The sequence below is a fragment of the Coregonus clupeaformis genome, chromosome 21 (assembly GCF_020615455.1).
Source record: "Coregonus clupeaformis isolate EN_2021a chromosome 21, ASM2061545v1, whole genome shotgun sequence".
Taxonomy (NCBI): Eukaryota; Metazoa; Chordata; class Actinopteri; order Salmoniformes; family Salmonidae; genus Coregonus; species Coregonus clupeaformis.
The window spans coordinates 45,725,151-45,740,559 of NC_059212.1; the positions used below are offsets into that span (position 1 = coordinate 45,725,151).

A 15,409-nucleotide genomic window follows, 5' to 3' on the forward strand; every position below is an offset into this window, starting at 1 on the left:
TCTCTCTCTCTCTCTCTCTCTCTCTCTCTCTCTCTCCCTCCCTCCCTCAGTGGGCAAGCAGTATGGCCACACACTGAACGCACAGACAGCAACCAGAATAACTGCTCCTCATTTCATTAAAACTCCCAGAATGCATCACCTCTGTGCTAACAGGCTGCAGACGCTGTCCAATCAGAGGGCTATATCACATCACAGACAAAAAGACGCCATGACACAAACAACAGCAATCTAATAAACAGCAGAATCTGTGTCTTTCATTTGAGGATGTGTTTAACTTCTACCAGTGGCTGAACGCTAGGGAACAGACCAACCAATAGTCTTCTAACCCCCCTAACAACTTCTAAACCCCCTAACAACTTCTAAACCTCCTAACAACTTCTAAACCCCCTAACAACTTCGAAACCCCCCTAACAACTTCTAAACCCCCTAACAACTTCTAAACCCCCTAACAACTTCTAAACCCCCTAACAACTTCTAACCCCCCTAACAACTTCTAAACCCCCTAACAACTTCTAAACCCCCTAACAACTTCAAACCCCCTAACAACTTCTAAACCCCTAACAACTTCAAACCCCTAACAACTTCTAAACCCCCTAACAACTTCTAAACCCCCCTAACAACTTCAAACCCCTAACAACTTCAAACCCCCTAACAACTTCTAAACCCCCTAACAACTTATAAACCCCTAACTTCAAACCCCTAACAACTTCTAAACCCCCTAACAACTTCTAAACCCCCTAACAACTTCAAACCCCCTAACAACTTCAAACCCCCTAACAACTTCAAACCCCCTAACAACTGTTCCGTGATTTAAAAAAACTAATTCAATCCTGAGACCCAGGGCCCATTCCAATCCTAACACTGATCAGATGAATAATCTGCATTTATTAGAAATGGAACAGAAAGACTGTATTCTACTGTATTCAACACACAGAGAATACTGTAGGCTACTGTATTCAACACACAGAGAATACTGTAGTCTACTGTATTCAACACACAGAGAATACTGTAGTCTACTGTATTCAACACACAGAGAATACTGTAGTCTACTATATTCAACACACAGAGAATACTGTAGTCTACTATATTCAACACACAGAGAATACTGTAGTTTACTGTATTCAACACACAGAGAATACTGTAGTCTACTGTATTCAACACACAGAGAATACTGTAGTCTACTATATTCAACACACAGAGAATACTGTAGGCTACTATATTCAACACACAGAGAATACTGTAGGCTACTATATTCAACACACAGAGAATACTGTAGGCTACTATATTCAACACACAGAGAATACTGTAGGCTACTATATTCAACACACAGAGAATACTGTAGGCTACTATATTCAACACACAGAGAATACTGTAGGCTACTATATTCAACACACAGAGAATACTGTAGGCTACTATATTCAACACACAGAGAATACTGTAGTCTACTATATTCAACACACAGAGAATACTGTAGGCTACTATATTCAACACTAAGGAGCAAGATGCTGTAGCCTCGTCCTCCTCTCGTCCTCCCTCTCAGTCCCACTCGTCCTCCTCCTCCTCCCTCCTCCCTCCTCCCTCCCTCCTCCTCCTCCTCCCCCTCCTCCTCCTCCTCCTCAGCTCCTCCTCCTCCTCCTCCCCCTCCCTCTCTCCCTCCTCCCCCTCCTCCTCCGCTCCTCCTCAGTCCTCTCCCTCTTCCTACTCCTCCTCCTCCTCCTCCTCCTCCTCCTCCTCCCTCCCTCCTCCCCCTCCTCCTCAGTCCTCTCCCTCCTCCCTCCTCCTCCTCCTTCCCTCCCTCCCTCCCTCCCTCCCCTCCCTCCCTCCCTCCCTCCCTCCCTCCTCCTCCTCCACCTCCTCCTCTCACCTCCCTCCCTCCCTCCCTCCCTCCTCCTCCTCCTCCTCCTCCACCTCCTCCACCCCCCCCTCCCCCTCCTACCTCTTTAGTTCTGTCCAGTTCATTGTGTAGAGCTTGTTTAGAGATCTCCACCTCGATGATCCTCTGTCTCAGCAGCTCATTCTCGTCTTCCGCCCTGGTCCTCTTGTCTTCTACACTCTCCAGCTCGTTGTGCAGACGCACTGACACGTCTTTGGCCACCTGCAATGGGGACACAGTCACACGGAGTCATGTGTGACGTGTGACAATAAGAAGTACATAAAACACAGACGGAAGCGGACTTACATTCTACACGTCCAGTCTGGGCCACTCGACGACAACAACACGTACCTTGATGTCCTGTTCCAGGTTGCGTAGCAGGTCTCCGTCTACATGTCCAGTCTGGGCCACTCTGAGGCTCTTCTGCTCCGCCTTACGGAGGCGGTACTGGAGGATCCGGCAGTTCTTATTGGAGCGGTCCAGCTCCCTGCGTAACTCCTGCACCTGGTGCACCTCCTCTTCCAGGTAACTGTCCCGCGCCTCCTCCATCTCTGCACGCAGCTCCTCCACCTCATCCTGGGGGGAGAGAGAGAGAGAGAGAGAGAGAGAGGTTGGCAACTTGAAGATAACCTTTGGATACAACAAGGGGTCATGGTTGTAGAGGGATGTGGCTCTATACTGAAGCATAGTAGCGATACAGAGAGCTGTTATCTCTTCAGCCTCCACTGTCCTCTAACAGTTGTTGAATCTTCTTACACACACAGAGGCCCTATGTCAACCACACTCCCACTACAACCAGCAAGACAATATTCATTCATAAGCACACTCACAAGCATGTCATAGCAATACATTAGGAATAATGAATTGTGCGAGATCATGTCACCCAGAACACACAGACAGAACGGCTTGGAATAATGAATTGTGCGAGATCATGTCACCCAGAACACACAGACAGAACGGCTTGGAATAATGAATTGTGCGAGATCATGTCACCCAGAACACACAGACAGAACGGCTTGGAATAATGAATTGTGCGAGATCATGTCACCCAGAACACACAGACAGAACGGCTTGGAATAATGAATTGTGCGAGATCATGTCACCCAGAACACACAGACAGAACGGCTTGGAATAATGAATTGTGGGAGATCATGTCACCCAGAACACACAGACAGAACGGCTTGGAATAATGAATTGTGGGAGATCATGTCACCCAGAACACACAGACAGAACGGCTTGGAATAATGAATTGTGGGAGATCATGTCACCCAGAACACACAGACAGAACGGCTTGGAATAATGAATTGTGCGAGATCATGTCACCCAGAACACACAGACAGAACGGCTTGGAATAATGAATTGTGGGAGATCATGTCACCCAGAACACACAGACAGAACGGCTTGGAATAATGAATTGTGGGAGATCATGTCACCCAGAACACACAGACAGAACGGCTTGGAATAATGAATTGTGCGAGATCATGTCACCCAGAACACACAGACAGAACGGCTTGGAATAATGAATTGTGCGAGATCATGTCACCCAGAACACACAGACAGAACGGCTTGGAATAATGAATTGTGCGAGATCATGTCACCCAGAACACACAGACAGAACGGCTTGGAATAATGAATTGTGCGAGATCATGTCACCCAGAACACACAGACAGAACGGCTTGGAATAATGAATTGTGCGAGATCATGTCACCCAGAACACACAGACAGAACGGCTTGGAATAATGAATTGTGCGAGATCATGTCACCCAGAACACACAGACAGAACGGCTTGGAATAATGAATTGTGCGAGATCATGTCACCCAGAACACACAGACAGAACGGCTTGGAATAATGAATTGTGGGAGATCATGTCACCCAGAACACACAGACAGAACGGCTTGGAATAATGAATTGTGCGAGATCATGTCACCCAGAACACACAGACAGAACGGCTTGGAATAATGAATTGTGCGAGATCATGTCACCCAGAACACACAGACAGAACGGCTTGGAATAATGAATTGTGGGAGATCATGTCACCCAGAACACACAGACAGAACGGCTTGGAATAATGAATTGTGCGAGATCATGTCACCCAGAACACACAGACAGAACGGCTTGGAATAATGAATTGTGCGAGATCATGTCACCCAGAACACACAGACAGAACGGCTTGGAATAATGAATTGTGCGAGATCATGTCACCCAGAACACACAGACAGAACGGCTTGGAATAATGAATTGTGCGAGATCATGTCACCCAGAACACACAGACAGAACGGCTTGGAATAATGAATTGTGGGAGATCATGTCACCCAGAACACACAGACAGAACGGCTTGGAATAATGAATTGTGGGAGATCATGTCACCCAGAACACACAGACAGAACGGCTTGGAATAATGAATTGTGCGAGATCATGTCACCCAGAACACACAGACAGAACGGCTTGGAATAATGAATTGTGGAGATCATGTCACCCAGAACACACAGACAGAACGGCTTGGAATAATGAATTGTGGGAGATCATGTCACCCAGAACACACAGACAGAACGGCTTGGAATAATGAATTGTGCGAGATCATGTCACCCAGAACACACAGACAGAACGGCTTGGAATAATGAATTGTGGGAGATCATGTCACCCAGAACACACAGACAGAACGGCTTGGAATAATGAATTGTGCGAGATCATGTCACCCAGAACACACAGACAGAACGGCTTGGAATAATGAATTGTGGGAGATCATGTCACCCAGAACACACAGACAGAACGGCTTGGAATAATGAATTGTGGGAGATCATGTCACCCAGAACACACAGACAGAACGGCTTGGAATAATGAATTGTGGGAGATCATGTCACCCAGAACACACAGACAGAACGGCTTGGAATAATGAATTGTGGGAGATCATGTCACCCAGAACACACAGACAGAACGGCTTGGAATAATGAATTGTGGGAGATCATGTCACCCAGAACACACAGACAGAACGGCTTGGAATAATGAATTGTGGGAGATCATGTCACCCAGAACACACAGACAGAACGGCTTGGAATAATGAATTGTGCGAGATCATGTCACCCAGAACACACAGACAGAACGGCTTGGAATAATGAATTGTGGGAGATCATGTCACCCAGAACACACAGACAGAACGGCTTGGAATAATGAATTGTGGGAGATCATGTCACCCAGAACACACAGACAGAACGGCTTGGAATAATGAATTGTGGGAGATCATGTCACCCAGAACACACAGACAGAACGGCTTGGAATAATGAATTGTGGGAGATCATGTCACCCAGAACACACAGACAGAACGGCTTGGAATAATGAATTGTGGGAGATCATGTCACCCAGAACACACAGACAGAACGGCTTGGAATAATGAATTGTGGGAGATCATGTCACCCAGAACACACAGACAGAACGGCTTGGAATAATGAATTGTGGGAGATCATGTCACCCAGAACACACAGACAGAACGGCTTGGAATAATGAATTGTGGGAGATCATGTCACCCAGAACACACAGACAGAACGGCTTGGTTTTTAACACTGACAGGTGTTTTCCATTCATCTGTCAAGTAAACGAGTTGACTTCCAACGCTGTCGTTGCTGATTCTGTTCATTAGATCTATTTCCCTCGAGGCAGGTAGTTTAGAGTAGAGTAGAGTACTGTAGAGTAGAGTAGAGTAGAGTAGAGTAGAGTAGAGTAGAGTAGGGTAGGGTAGAGTAGAGTAGAGTAGGGTAGAGTAGGGTAGGGTAGGGTAGGGTAGGGTAGAGTAGAGTAGAGTAGAGTAGAGTAGAGTAGAGTAGGGTAGGGTAGGGTAGGGTAGGGAGTAGAGTAGAGTAGAGTAGAGTAGAGTAGAGTAGAGTAGGGTAGGGTAGAGTAGAGTAGAGTAGAGTAGAGTAGAGTAGAGTAGAGTAGAGTAGGGTAGGGTAGAGTAGAGTAGAGTAGAGTAGGGGTAGAGTAGGGTAGGGTAGGGTAGGGTAGGGGTAGAGTAGAGTAGAGTAGAGTAGAGTAGAGTAGAGTAGAGTAGAGTAGAGTAGGGTATAGTATAGTAGGGTAGAGTAGGGTAGGGGTAGAGTAGAGTAGAGTAGAGTAGAGTAGAGTAGAGTAGAGTAGAGTAGGGTAGGGTAGAGTAGAGTAGAGTAGGGTAGAGTAGGGTAGGGTAGGGTAGGGTAGGGTAGGGTAGGGTAGAGTAGAGTAGAGTAGAGTAGAGTAGAGTAGGGTAGGGTAGGGTAGAGTAGGGTAGGGTAGGGTAGAGTAGGGTAGGGTAGGGTAGGGTAGGGTAGGGTAGAGTAGGGCATTTGTATTTGTATTTATTAAGGATCCCCATCAGCTACTCTTCCTGGGGACCTGCAACATTAAGACGGTTATATACAGTTTAAAATATTACATGACATTATATTTCATAGCACTTTACCCAATACATTTAGTGTGTTCCCTCAGGCCACTACTCCAAACAAGCAGTGATGAAGCCAATCTCTCTTCCACTCTAAGCCAGGAGAGACTGACATGCCTGTCATTAATGTTAGCTCTCCGTGTACTTTTAAGGGCCAGCCGTGCTGCCCTGTTCTGAGCCAACTGCAATTTTCCCAAGTCCCTCTTTGTGGCACCTGATCACATGACTGAACAGTAGTCTAGGTGCGACAAAACTAGGGCCTGTAAGACCTGCCTTGTTGATAGTGCTGTTAAGAAGGTAGAGCAGCGCTTTATTATGGACAGACTTCTCCCCATTTTAGCTATTGTTGTATCAAATATGCTTTGACCATGACAGTTTACAATCCAGGGTTACTCCAAGCAGTTTAGTCACCTCAACTTGCTCAATTTCCACATTATTAATTACGAGATGTAGTTGAGGTTTAGGGTTTAGTGAATGATTTGACCCAAATACAATGCTTTCAGTTTTGGAAATATTCAGGACTAACTTATTCCTTGCCACCCATTCTGAAACCAACTGCAATTCTTTGTTAAGTGTTGCAGTTATTTCAGTTGCTGTAGTAGCTGACGTGTATAGTGTTGAGTCATCCGCATACACAGACACACTGGCTTTACTCAAAGCCAGTGGCATGTCGTTAGTAAAGATGGAAAAAAGTAAGGGGCCTAGACAGCTGCCCTGGGGAATTCCTGATTCTACCTGGATTAAGTTTGAGAGGCTTCCATTAAAGAACACCCTCTGTGTTCTGTTAGACAGGTAACTCTTTATCCACATTATAGCAGGGGGTGTAAAGCCATAACACATACGTTTTTCCAGCAGCAGACTATGATTGATAATGTCAAAAGCTGCACTGAAGTCTAACAAAAACAGCCCCCACAATCTTTTGATCATACATTTCTCTCAGCCAATCATAAGTCATTTGTGTAAGTGCTGTGCTTGTTGAATGTCCTTCTCTAAAAGCATGCTGAAAGTTTGTTGTCAATTTGTTTACAGTAAAATAGCATTGTCTCTGGACAAACAAATGTTTTTCCAATAGTTTACTAAGGGTTGGTAACAGGCTGATTGGTCGGCTATTTGAGCCAGTAAAGGGGACTTTACTATTCTTAGGTAGCGGAATGACTTTTGCTTCCCTCCAGGTCTGAGGGCACACACTTTCTAGTAGGCTTAAATTGAAAATATGTCAACTAGGTGTCACACCCTGGCCTTAGTTATCTTTGTTTTCACTAATATTTTAGTTAGGTTAGGGTGTGACATGGTGAAGTATGTGTTTTGGTTTGTCTAGGGGTTTGTAGGTTTATGGGGTAATGTCTTGTCTAGGTGTTTGTATGTTGATGGCTGCCTAGATTGGTTCTCAATTGGAGACAGCTGTGGTTTATTGTCTCTAATTGGGAGCCATATTTAAGGCAGCCATGGGCATCATGTGTTGGTGGGTAATTGTCTATGTTGAACGTTTGTTGCTTGTCTGTGCACTTACGTTCTTTAGCTTCACGGTCGTTTGTTGTTTTGTAAGTTTTGGATAGTGTTCGGTTTCGTGTTTTTTCTCTCTTCCATAATAAAGAGATGTATTTTGCACACGCTGCGCCTTGGTCCAATATCTCACAAGAAGACGATCGTGACAGAATTACCCACCAATCTAGGACCAAGCGGCGTGTCAAGCGGCAACAGGACCCACCTACACAGGATTCATGGACATGGGAGGAGATACTGGATGGAAAGGGTCCTTGGGCACAACCGGGAGAAGTTCGCCTCCCTCGTGAAGAGCTGGAGGCAGCTAAAGCCGAGAGGAGGCGATATGAGGAGGCAGCACGGAGGCAAGGCTGGAAGCCCGTGAGCACTACCCAAGAAATTTTTAGGGGGGGGGCACAGGGCATGGACGACGGGGCTGACGGAGGCAGAGAAGGGGCGAATTCAAAAGGCCACCAGGTTACGGGGGCCACTGGTCAAAGTAGGGAGAGGAGATGTAGAGGCACGGCGAGTGGTACTGGGGTGTATTACCAGTCCGGTCCGGCCCGTTCCAGTTCCCGGGGTAGAGCCAGTGGTGTGTGTCCCCAGTACGGTCCGGCCTGTTACGACCCCTCGCACCAAATGGGACGGTGCGCGTCGCCAGCCCAGCCCGGCCTGTTCCTGCTCCACGCACTAAGTTAATGGTGCGCGTCGCCAGCCCAGCCCGGCCTGTCCCTGCTCTACGCACTAAGCCTACGGGGTGCGTCGCCAGCCCAGCCAGGCCTGTTCCTGCTCCACGCACTATGTTAACGGTGCGCGTCGCCAGCCCGACCCGGCCTGTTCCTGCCACTCGCACCAAACCTACGGTGCGCGTCGCCAGCCCGGTCCGGCCTGTTCCTGCCACCCGCACCAAGTCTACGGTGTACGTCGCCAGCCCGACCCGGCCTGTTCCTGCCACTCGCACCAAACCTACGGTGCGCGTCGCCAGCCCGGTCCGGCCTGTTCCTGCCACCCGCACCAAGTCTACGGTGCGCGTCGCCAGCCCGACCCGGCCTGTTCCTGCCACTCGCACCAAACCTACGGTGCGCGTCGCCAGCCCGGTCCGGCCTGTTCCTGCCACCCGCACCAAGTCTACGGTGCGCGTCGCCAGCCCGACCCGGCCTGTTCCGGCCTCTCGCACCAAACCTACGGTGCGCGTCGCCAGCCCGGTCCGGCCTGTTCCTGCTCCCCGCACTAGCCCTGAGATGCGTGTCCTCAGCCCGGGACCACCAGTTCCGGCACCACGCACTAGGCCTTATGTGCGTCCCCAGGGTCCAGCATGCCCTGTTCCTTCTCCCGCACTAGACCTGAGATGCGTGTCCTCAGCCCGGTACCTCCAGTTCCGGCACCACGCACTAGGCCTTATGTGCGTCTCGGCGGCCAGAGTCTGCCGTCTGCCTAACGGCGCCTGGACTGCCCGTCTGCCCAACGCCGTCTGAACTGTCCGTCTGCCAAGCGCTGCATGAACTGCCCGTCTGTACTGAGCCTGCTAAGCCGCCCGTCTGCCATGAGCCTTCAGAGCCGTCCGCCAGACAGGAGCCGCTAGAGCCTTCCGCCAGACAGGATCAGCCAGAGCCTTCCACCAGACAGGATCAGCCAAAGCCTTCCGCCAGACAGGAGCCGCTAGAGCCTTCCGCCAGACAGGATCAGCCAGAGCCTTCCGCCAGACAGGATCAGCCAGAGCCTTCCGCCAGACAGGATCAGCCAGAGCCTTCCGCCAGCCATGAGCAGCCAGATCCGTCAGCCAGCCATGAGCCGTCCAGCCAGGATCCGCCAGAGCCGTCCAGCCAGGATCCGCCAGAGCCGTCCAGCCAGGATCCGCCAGAGCCGTCCAGCCAGGATCCGCCAGAGCCGTCCAGCCGGGATCCGCCAGAGCCGTCCAGCCAGGATCCGCCAGCCAGCCAGGATCCGCCAGAGCCAGCCAGCCAGGATCCGCCATTCAGTCCGGTGCTGCCCCTTAGCCCGGTGCTGCCCCTTATCCTGGTGCTGCCCCTTATCCTGGTGCTGCTCCTTATCCTGGTGCTGCTCCTTATCCTGGTGCTGCCCCTTATCCTGGTGCTGCCCCTTAGTCCGGTGCTGCCCCTTAGTCCGGTGCTGCCCCTTAGTCCGGTGCTGCCCCTTAGTCCGGTGCTGCCCCTTAATCCAGTGGGGTTAAGTTGGAGGGTGGTCATTTGGAGGAGGCTACGTAAGCGGGTAGTGACTATGGTGGGGTGGGGACCACGACCAGTGCCAGAGCCGCCACCGTGGACAGACGCCCACCCAGACCCTCCCCTAGACTTTATGCAGGTGCGCCCGGAGTTCGCACCTTAAGGGGGGGTTATATCACACCCTGGCCTTAGTTATCTTTGTTTTCACTAATATTTTAGTTAGGTTAGGGTGTGACATGGTGAAGTATGTGTTTTGGTTTGTCTAGGGGTTTGTAGGTTTATGGGGTAATGTCTTGTCTAGGTGTTTGTATGTTGATGGCTGCCTAGATTGGTTCTCAATTGGAGACAGCTGTGGTTTATTGTCTCTAATTGGGAGCCATATTTAAGGCAGCCATGGGCATCATGTGTTGGTGGGTAATTGTCTATGTTGAACGTTTGTTGCTTGTCTGTGCACTTACGTTCTTTAGCTTCACGGTCGTTTGTTGTTTTGTAAGTTTTGGATAGTGTTCGGTTTCGTGTTTTTTCTCTCTTCCATAATAAAGAGATGTATTTTGCACACGCTGCGCCTTGGTCCAATATCTCACAAGAAGACGATCGTGACACTAGGAGTGGCAATATCGTCCGCTATTATCCTCAGCAATTTTCCAACCAAGTTGTCAGACCCCGGTGGCTTGTCATTGTTAATAGACAACAATCATTTGTTGACCTCGTCCACACTCACTTTACAGAATTCAAAATTACAATGCCTGTCTTTCATAATTTGGTCAGATATACTTGGATGTGTAGTGTCAGCATTTGTTGCTGGCATGTCATGCCTAAGTTTGCTAATCTTGCCAATGAAAAAATAATTAAAGTAGTTGGCAATATCAGTAGGTTTTGTGATGAATGAGCCATCTGATTCAATGAATGATGGAGCTGAGTTTGCTTTTTTTTCCAAAATGTTATTTAAGGTGCTCCAAATCTTTAGAGTACAGTAGATTAGGGTAGAGTAGAGTAGAGTAGAGTAGAGTAGTGTAGAGTAGTGTAGAGTAGAGTAGAGTAGGGTAGAGTAGAGTAGAGTAGAGTAGAGTAGAGTAGAGTAGAGTAGTGTAGAGTAGAGTAGAGTAGAGTAGAGTAGGGTAGAGTAGTGTAGAGTAGGGGTAGAGTAGAGTAGAGTAGTGTAGTGTAGTGTAGAGTAGAGTAGGGTAGAGTAGTGTAGGGTAGAGTAGTGTAGAGTAGAGTAGAGTAGAGTAGGGTAGAGTAGAGTAGAGTAGGGTAGAGTAGTGTAGAGTAGAGTAGAGTAGAGTAGGGTAGAGTAGTGTAGAGTAGAGTAGGGTAGAGTAGAGTAGAGTAGAGTAGAGTAGAGTAGGGTAGAGTAGTGTAGAGTAGGGTAGGGTAGAGTAGAGTAGAGTAGAGTAGAGTAGAGTAGTGTAGAGTAGTGTAGAGTAGAGTAGAGTAGGGTAGAGTAGAGTAGAGTAGACTAGAGTAGAGTAGAGTAGAGTAGTGTAGAGTAGAGTAGAGTAGAGTAGAGTAGGGTAGAGTAGTGTAGAGTAGGGTAGAGTAGAGTAGAGTAGGGTAGAGTAGTGTAGAGTAGGGTAGGGGTAGAGTAGAGTAGAGTAGAGTAGAGTAGAGTAGAGTAGAGTAGGGTAGAGTAGTGTAGAGTAGAGTAGAGTAGAGTAGGGTAGAGTAGTGTAGAGTAGAGTAGAGTAGAGTAGAGTAGTGTAGAGTAGAGTAGAGTAGAGTAGAGTAGAGTAGAGTAGAGTAGAGTAGAGTAGAGTAGGGTAGCCTTTACAGGTAGAGTAGAGTAGCCTTTACAGGTAGAGTAGCCTTTACAGGTAGAGTAGAGTAGACTTTACAGGTAGAGTAGAGTAGCCTTTACAGGTAGAGTAGCCTTTACAGGTAGAGTAGCCTTTACAGGTAGAGTAGAGTAGACTTTACAGGTAGAGTAGAGTAGACTTTACAGGTAGAGTAGACTTTACAGGTAGAGTAGCCTTTACAGGTAGAGTAGACTTTACAGGTAGAGTAGACTTTACAGGTAGAGTAGAGTAGCCTTTACAGGTAGAGTAGAGTAGCCTTTACAGGTAGAGTAGAGTAGCCTTTACAGGTAGAGTAGACTTTACAGGTAGAGTAGACTTTACAGGTAGAGTAGAGTAGCCTTTACAGGTAGAGTAGAGTAGCCTTTACAGGTAGAGTAGACTTTACAGGTAGAGTAGCCTTTACAGGTAGAGTAGAGTAGCCTTTACAGGTAGGGTAGAGTAGCCTTTACAGGTAGAGTAGCCTTTACAGGTAGGGTAGCCTTTACAGGTAGAGTAGAGTAGAGTAGCCTTTACAGGTAGGGTAGAGTAGCCTTTACAGGTAGAGTAGAGTAGCCTTTACAGGTAGAGTAGCCTTTACAGGTAGGGTAGAGTAGCCTTTACAGGTAGGGAAGCCTTTACAGGTAGGGTAGAGTAGCCTTTACAGGTAGGGTAGAGTAGCCTTTACAGGTAGAGTAGACTTTACAGGTAGGGTAGAGTAGCCTTTACAGGTAGGGTAGCCTTTACAGGTAGGGTAGCCTTTACAGGTAGGGTAGCCTTTACAGGTAGGGTAGAGTAGCCTTTACAGGTAGGGTAGAGTAGCCTTTACAGGTAGGGTAGCCTTTACAGGTAGAGTAGAGTAGCCTTTACAGGTAGGGTAGCCTTTACAGGTAGGGTAGACTTTACAGGTAGGGTAGACTTTACAGGTAGGCTAGCCTTTACAGGTAGGGTAGCCTTTACAGGTAGGGTAGCCTTTACAGGTAGGGTAGAGTAGCCTTTACAGGTAGGGTAGAGTAGCCTTTACAGGTAGGGTAGCCTTTACAGGTAGAGTAGAGTAGCCTTTACAGGTAGAGTAGCCTTTACAGGTAGGGTAGAGTAGCCTTTACAGGTAGGGTAGAGTAGCCTTTACAGGTAGGGTAGCCTTTACAGGTAGGGTAGGGTAGCCTTTACAGGTAGGGTAGCCTTTACAGGTAGAGTAGCCTTTACAGGTAGGGTAGAGTAGCCTTTACAGGTAGGGTAGCCTTTACAGGTAGAGTAGCCTTTACAGGTAGGGTAGAGTAGCCTTTACAGGTAGGGTAGCCTTTACAGGTAGAGTAGCCTTTACAGGTAGGGTAGCCTTTACAGGTAGGGTAGCCTTTACAGGTAGGGTAGAGTAGCCTTTACAGGTAGGGTAGCCTTTACAGGTAGAGTAGCCTTTACAGGTAGGGTAGCCTTTACAGGTAGAGTAGCCTTTACAGGTAGAGTAGCCTTTACAGGTAGGGTAGCCTTTACAGGTAGAGTAGCCTTTACAGGTAGAGTAGCCTTTACAGGTAGGGTAGAGTAGCCTTTACAGGTAGGGTAGCCTTTACAGGTAGAGTAGCCTTTACAGGTAGAGTAGCCTTTACAGGTAGGGTAGCCTTTACAGGTAGAGTAGCCTTTACAGGTAGAGTAGCCTTTACAGGTAGAGTAGAGTAGCCTTTACAGGTAGAGTAGCCTTTACAGGTAGGGTAGAGTAGCCTTTACAGGTAGAGTAGCCTTTACAGGTAGAGTAGCCTTTACAGGTAGGGTAGCCTTTACAGGTAGAGTAGCCTTTACAGGTAGGGTAGCCTTTACAGGTAGAGTAGCCTTTACAGGTAGGGTAGATTAGCCTTTACAGGTAGGGTAGCCTTTACAGGTAGAGTAGCCTTTACAGGTAGAGTAGCCTTTACAGGTAGGGTAGCCTTTACAGGTAGAGTAGCCTTTACAGGTAGAGTAGCCTTTACAGGTAGGGTAGCCTTTACAGGTAGAGTAGCCTTTACAGGTAGAGTAGCCTTTACAGGTAGGGTAGCCTTTACAGGTAGAGTAGCCTTTACAGGTAGAGTAGCCTTTACAGGTAGAGTAGCCTTTACAGGTAGAGTAGCATTTACAGGTAGGGTAGCCTTTACAGGTAGAGTAGCCTTTACAGGTAGGGTAGAGTAGCCTTTACAGGTAGGGTAGCCTTTACAGGTAGAGTAGCCTTTACAGGTAGAGTAGCCTTTACAGGTAGGGTAGCCTTTACAGGTAGAGTAGCCTTTACAGGTAGAGTAGCCTTTACAGGTAGAGTAGAGTAGCCTTTACAGGTAGAGTAGCCTTTACAGGTAGGGTAGAGTAGCCTTTACAGGTAGGGTAGCCTTTACAGGTAGAGTAGCCTTTACAGGTAGGGTAGCCTTTACAGGTAGAGTAGCCTTTACAGGTAGAGTAGCCTTTACAGGTAGGGTAGACTTTACAGGTAGGGTAGCCTTTACAGGTAGGGTAGCCTTTACAGGTAGGGTAGCCTTTACAGGTAGGGTAGAGTAGCCTTTACAGGTAGGGTAGCCTTTACAGGTAGAGTAGAGTAGCCTTTACAGGTAGAGTAGCCTTTACAGGTAGGGTAGGGTAGCCTTTACAGGTAGGGTAGGGTAGCCTTTACAGGTAGGGTAGCCTTTACAGGTAGAGTAGCCTTTACAGGTAGGGTAGAGTAGCCTTTACAGGTAGGGTAGCCTTTACAGGTAGAGTAGCCTTTACAGGTAGGGTAGAGTAGCCTTTACAGGTAGGGTAGCCTTTACAGGTAGAGTAGCCTTTACAGGTAGGGTAGCCTTTACAGGTAGAGTAGCCTTTACAGGTAGGGTAGAGTAGCCTTTACAGGTAGGGTATCCTTTACAGGTAGAGTAGCCTTTACAGGTAGAGTAGCCTTTACAGGTAGGGTAGCCTTTACAGGTAGAGTAGCCTTTACAGGTAGAGTAGCCTTTACAGGTAGAGTAGCCTTTACAGGTAGGGTAGAGTAGCCTTTACAGGTAGGGTAGCCTTTACAGGTAGAGTAGCCTTTACAGGTAGGGTAGCCTTTACAGGTAGAGTAGCCTTTACAGGTAGAGTAGCCTTTACATGTAGGGTAGCCTTTACAGGTAGAGTAGCCTTTACAGGTAGGGTAGCCTTTAGAGGTAGAGTAGCCTTTACAGGTAGGGTAGAGTAGCCTTTACAGGTAGGGTAGCCTTTACAGGTAGAGTAGCCTTTACAGGTAGGGTAGCCTTTACAGGTAGAGTAGCCTTTACAGGTAGAGTAGCCTTTACAGGTAGGGTAGCCTTTACAGGTAGAGTAGCCTTTACAGGTAGAGTAGCCTTTACAGGTAGGGTAGCCTTTACAGGTAGAGTAGCCTTTACAGGTAGAGTAGCCTTTACAGGTAGAGTAGCCTTTACAGGTAGAGTAGCCTTTACAGGTAGGGTAGCCTTTACAGGTAGAGTAGCCTTTACAGGTAGGGTAGCCTTTACAGGTAGAGTAGCCTTTACAGGTAGAGTAGCCTTTACAGGTAGGGTAGCCTTTACAGGTAGAGTAGCCTTTACAGGTAGGGTAGAGTAGCCTTTACAGGTAGGGTAGCCTTTACAGGTAGAGTAGCCTTTACAGGTAGAGTAGCCTTTACAGGTAGGGTAGCCTTTACAGGTAGAGTAGCCTTTACAGGTAGGGTAGAGTAGCCTTTACAGGTAGGGTAGCCTTTACAGG

General features: G+C 48.0%; 1 protein-coding gene across 1 annotated transcript in view; it reads right to left on the reverse strand.

Moving 5' to 3' along the window:
• LOC121534513 (microtubule cross-linking factor 1-like) overlaps nt 1-15,409 on the reverse strand; it is a 179,070-nt gene that overhangs the window by 149,159 nt on the left and 14,502 nt on the right. Inside the window, exons 2-3 of the mRNA XM_045206049.1 lie at nt 2,225-2,449; nt 1,937-2,095 (exon numbers count right to left, since the gene is read on the reverse strand). Coding sequence (XP_045061984.1) covers nt 1,937-2,095; nt 2,225-2,449 — 384 coding nt within the window. The remainder of the gene's footprint in view (nt 1-1,936; nt 2,096-2,224; nt 2,450-15,409) is intronic.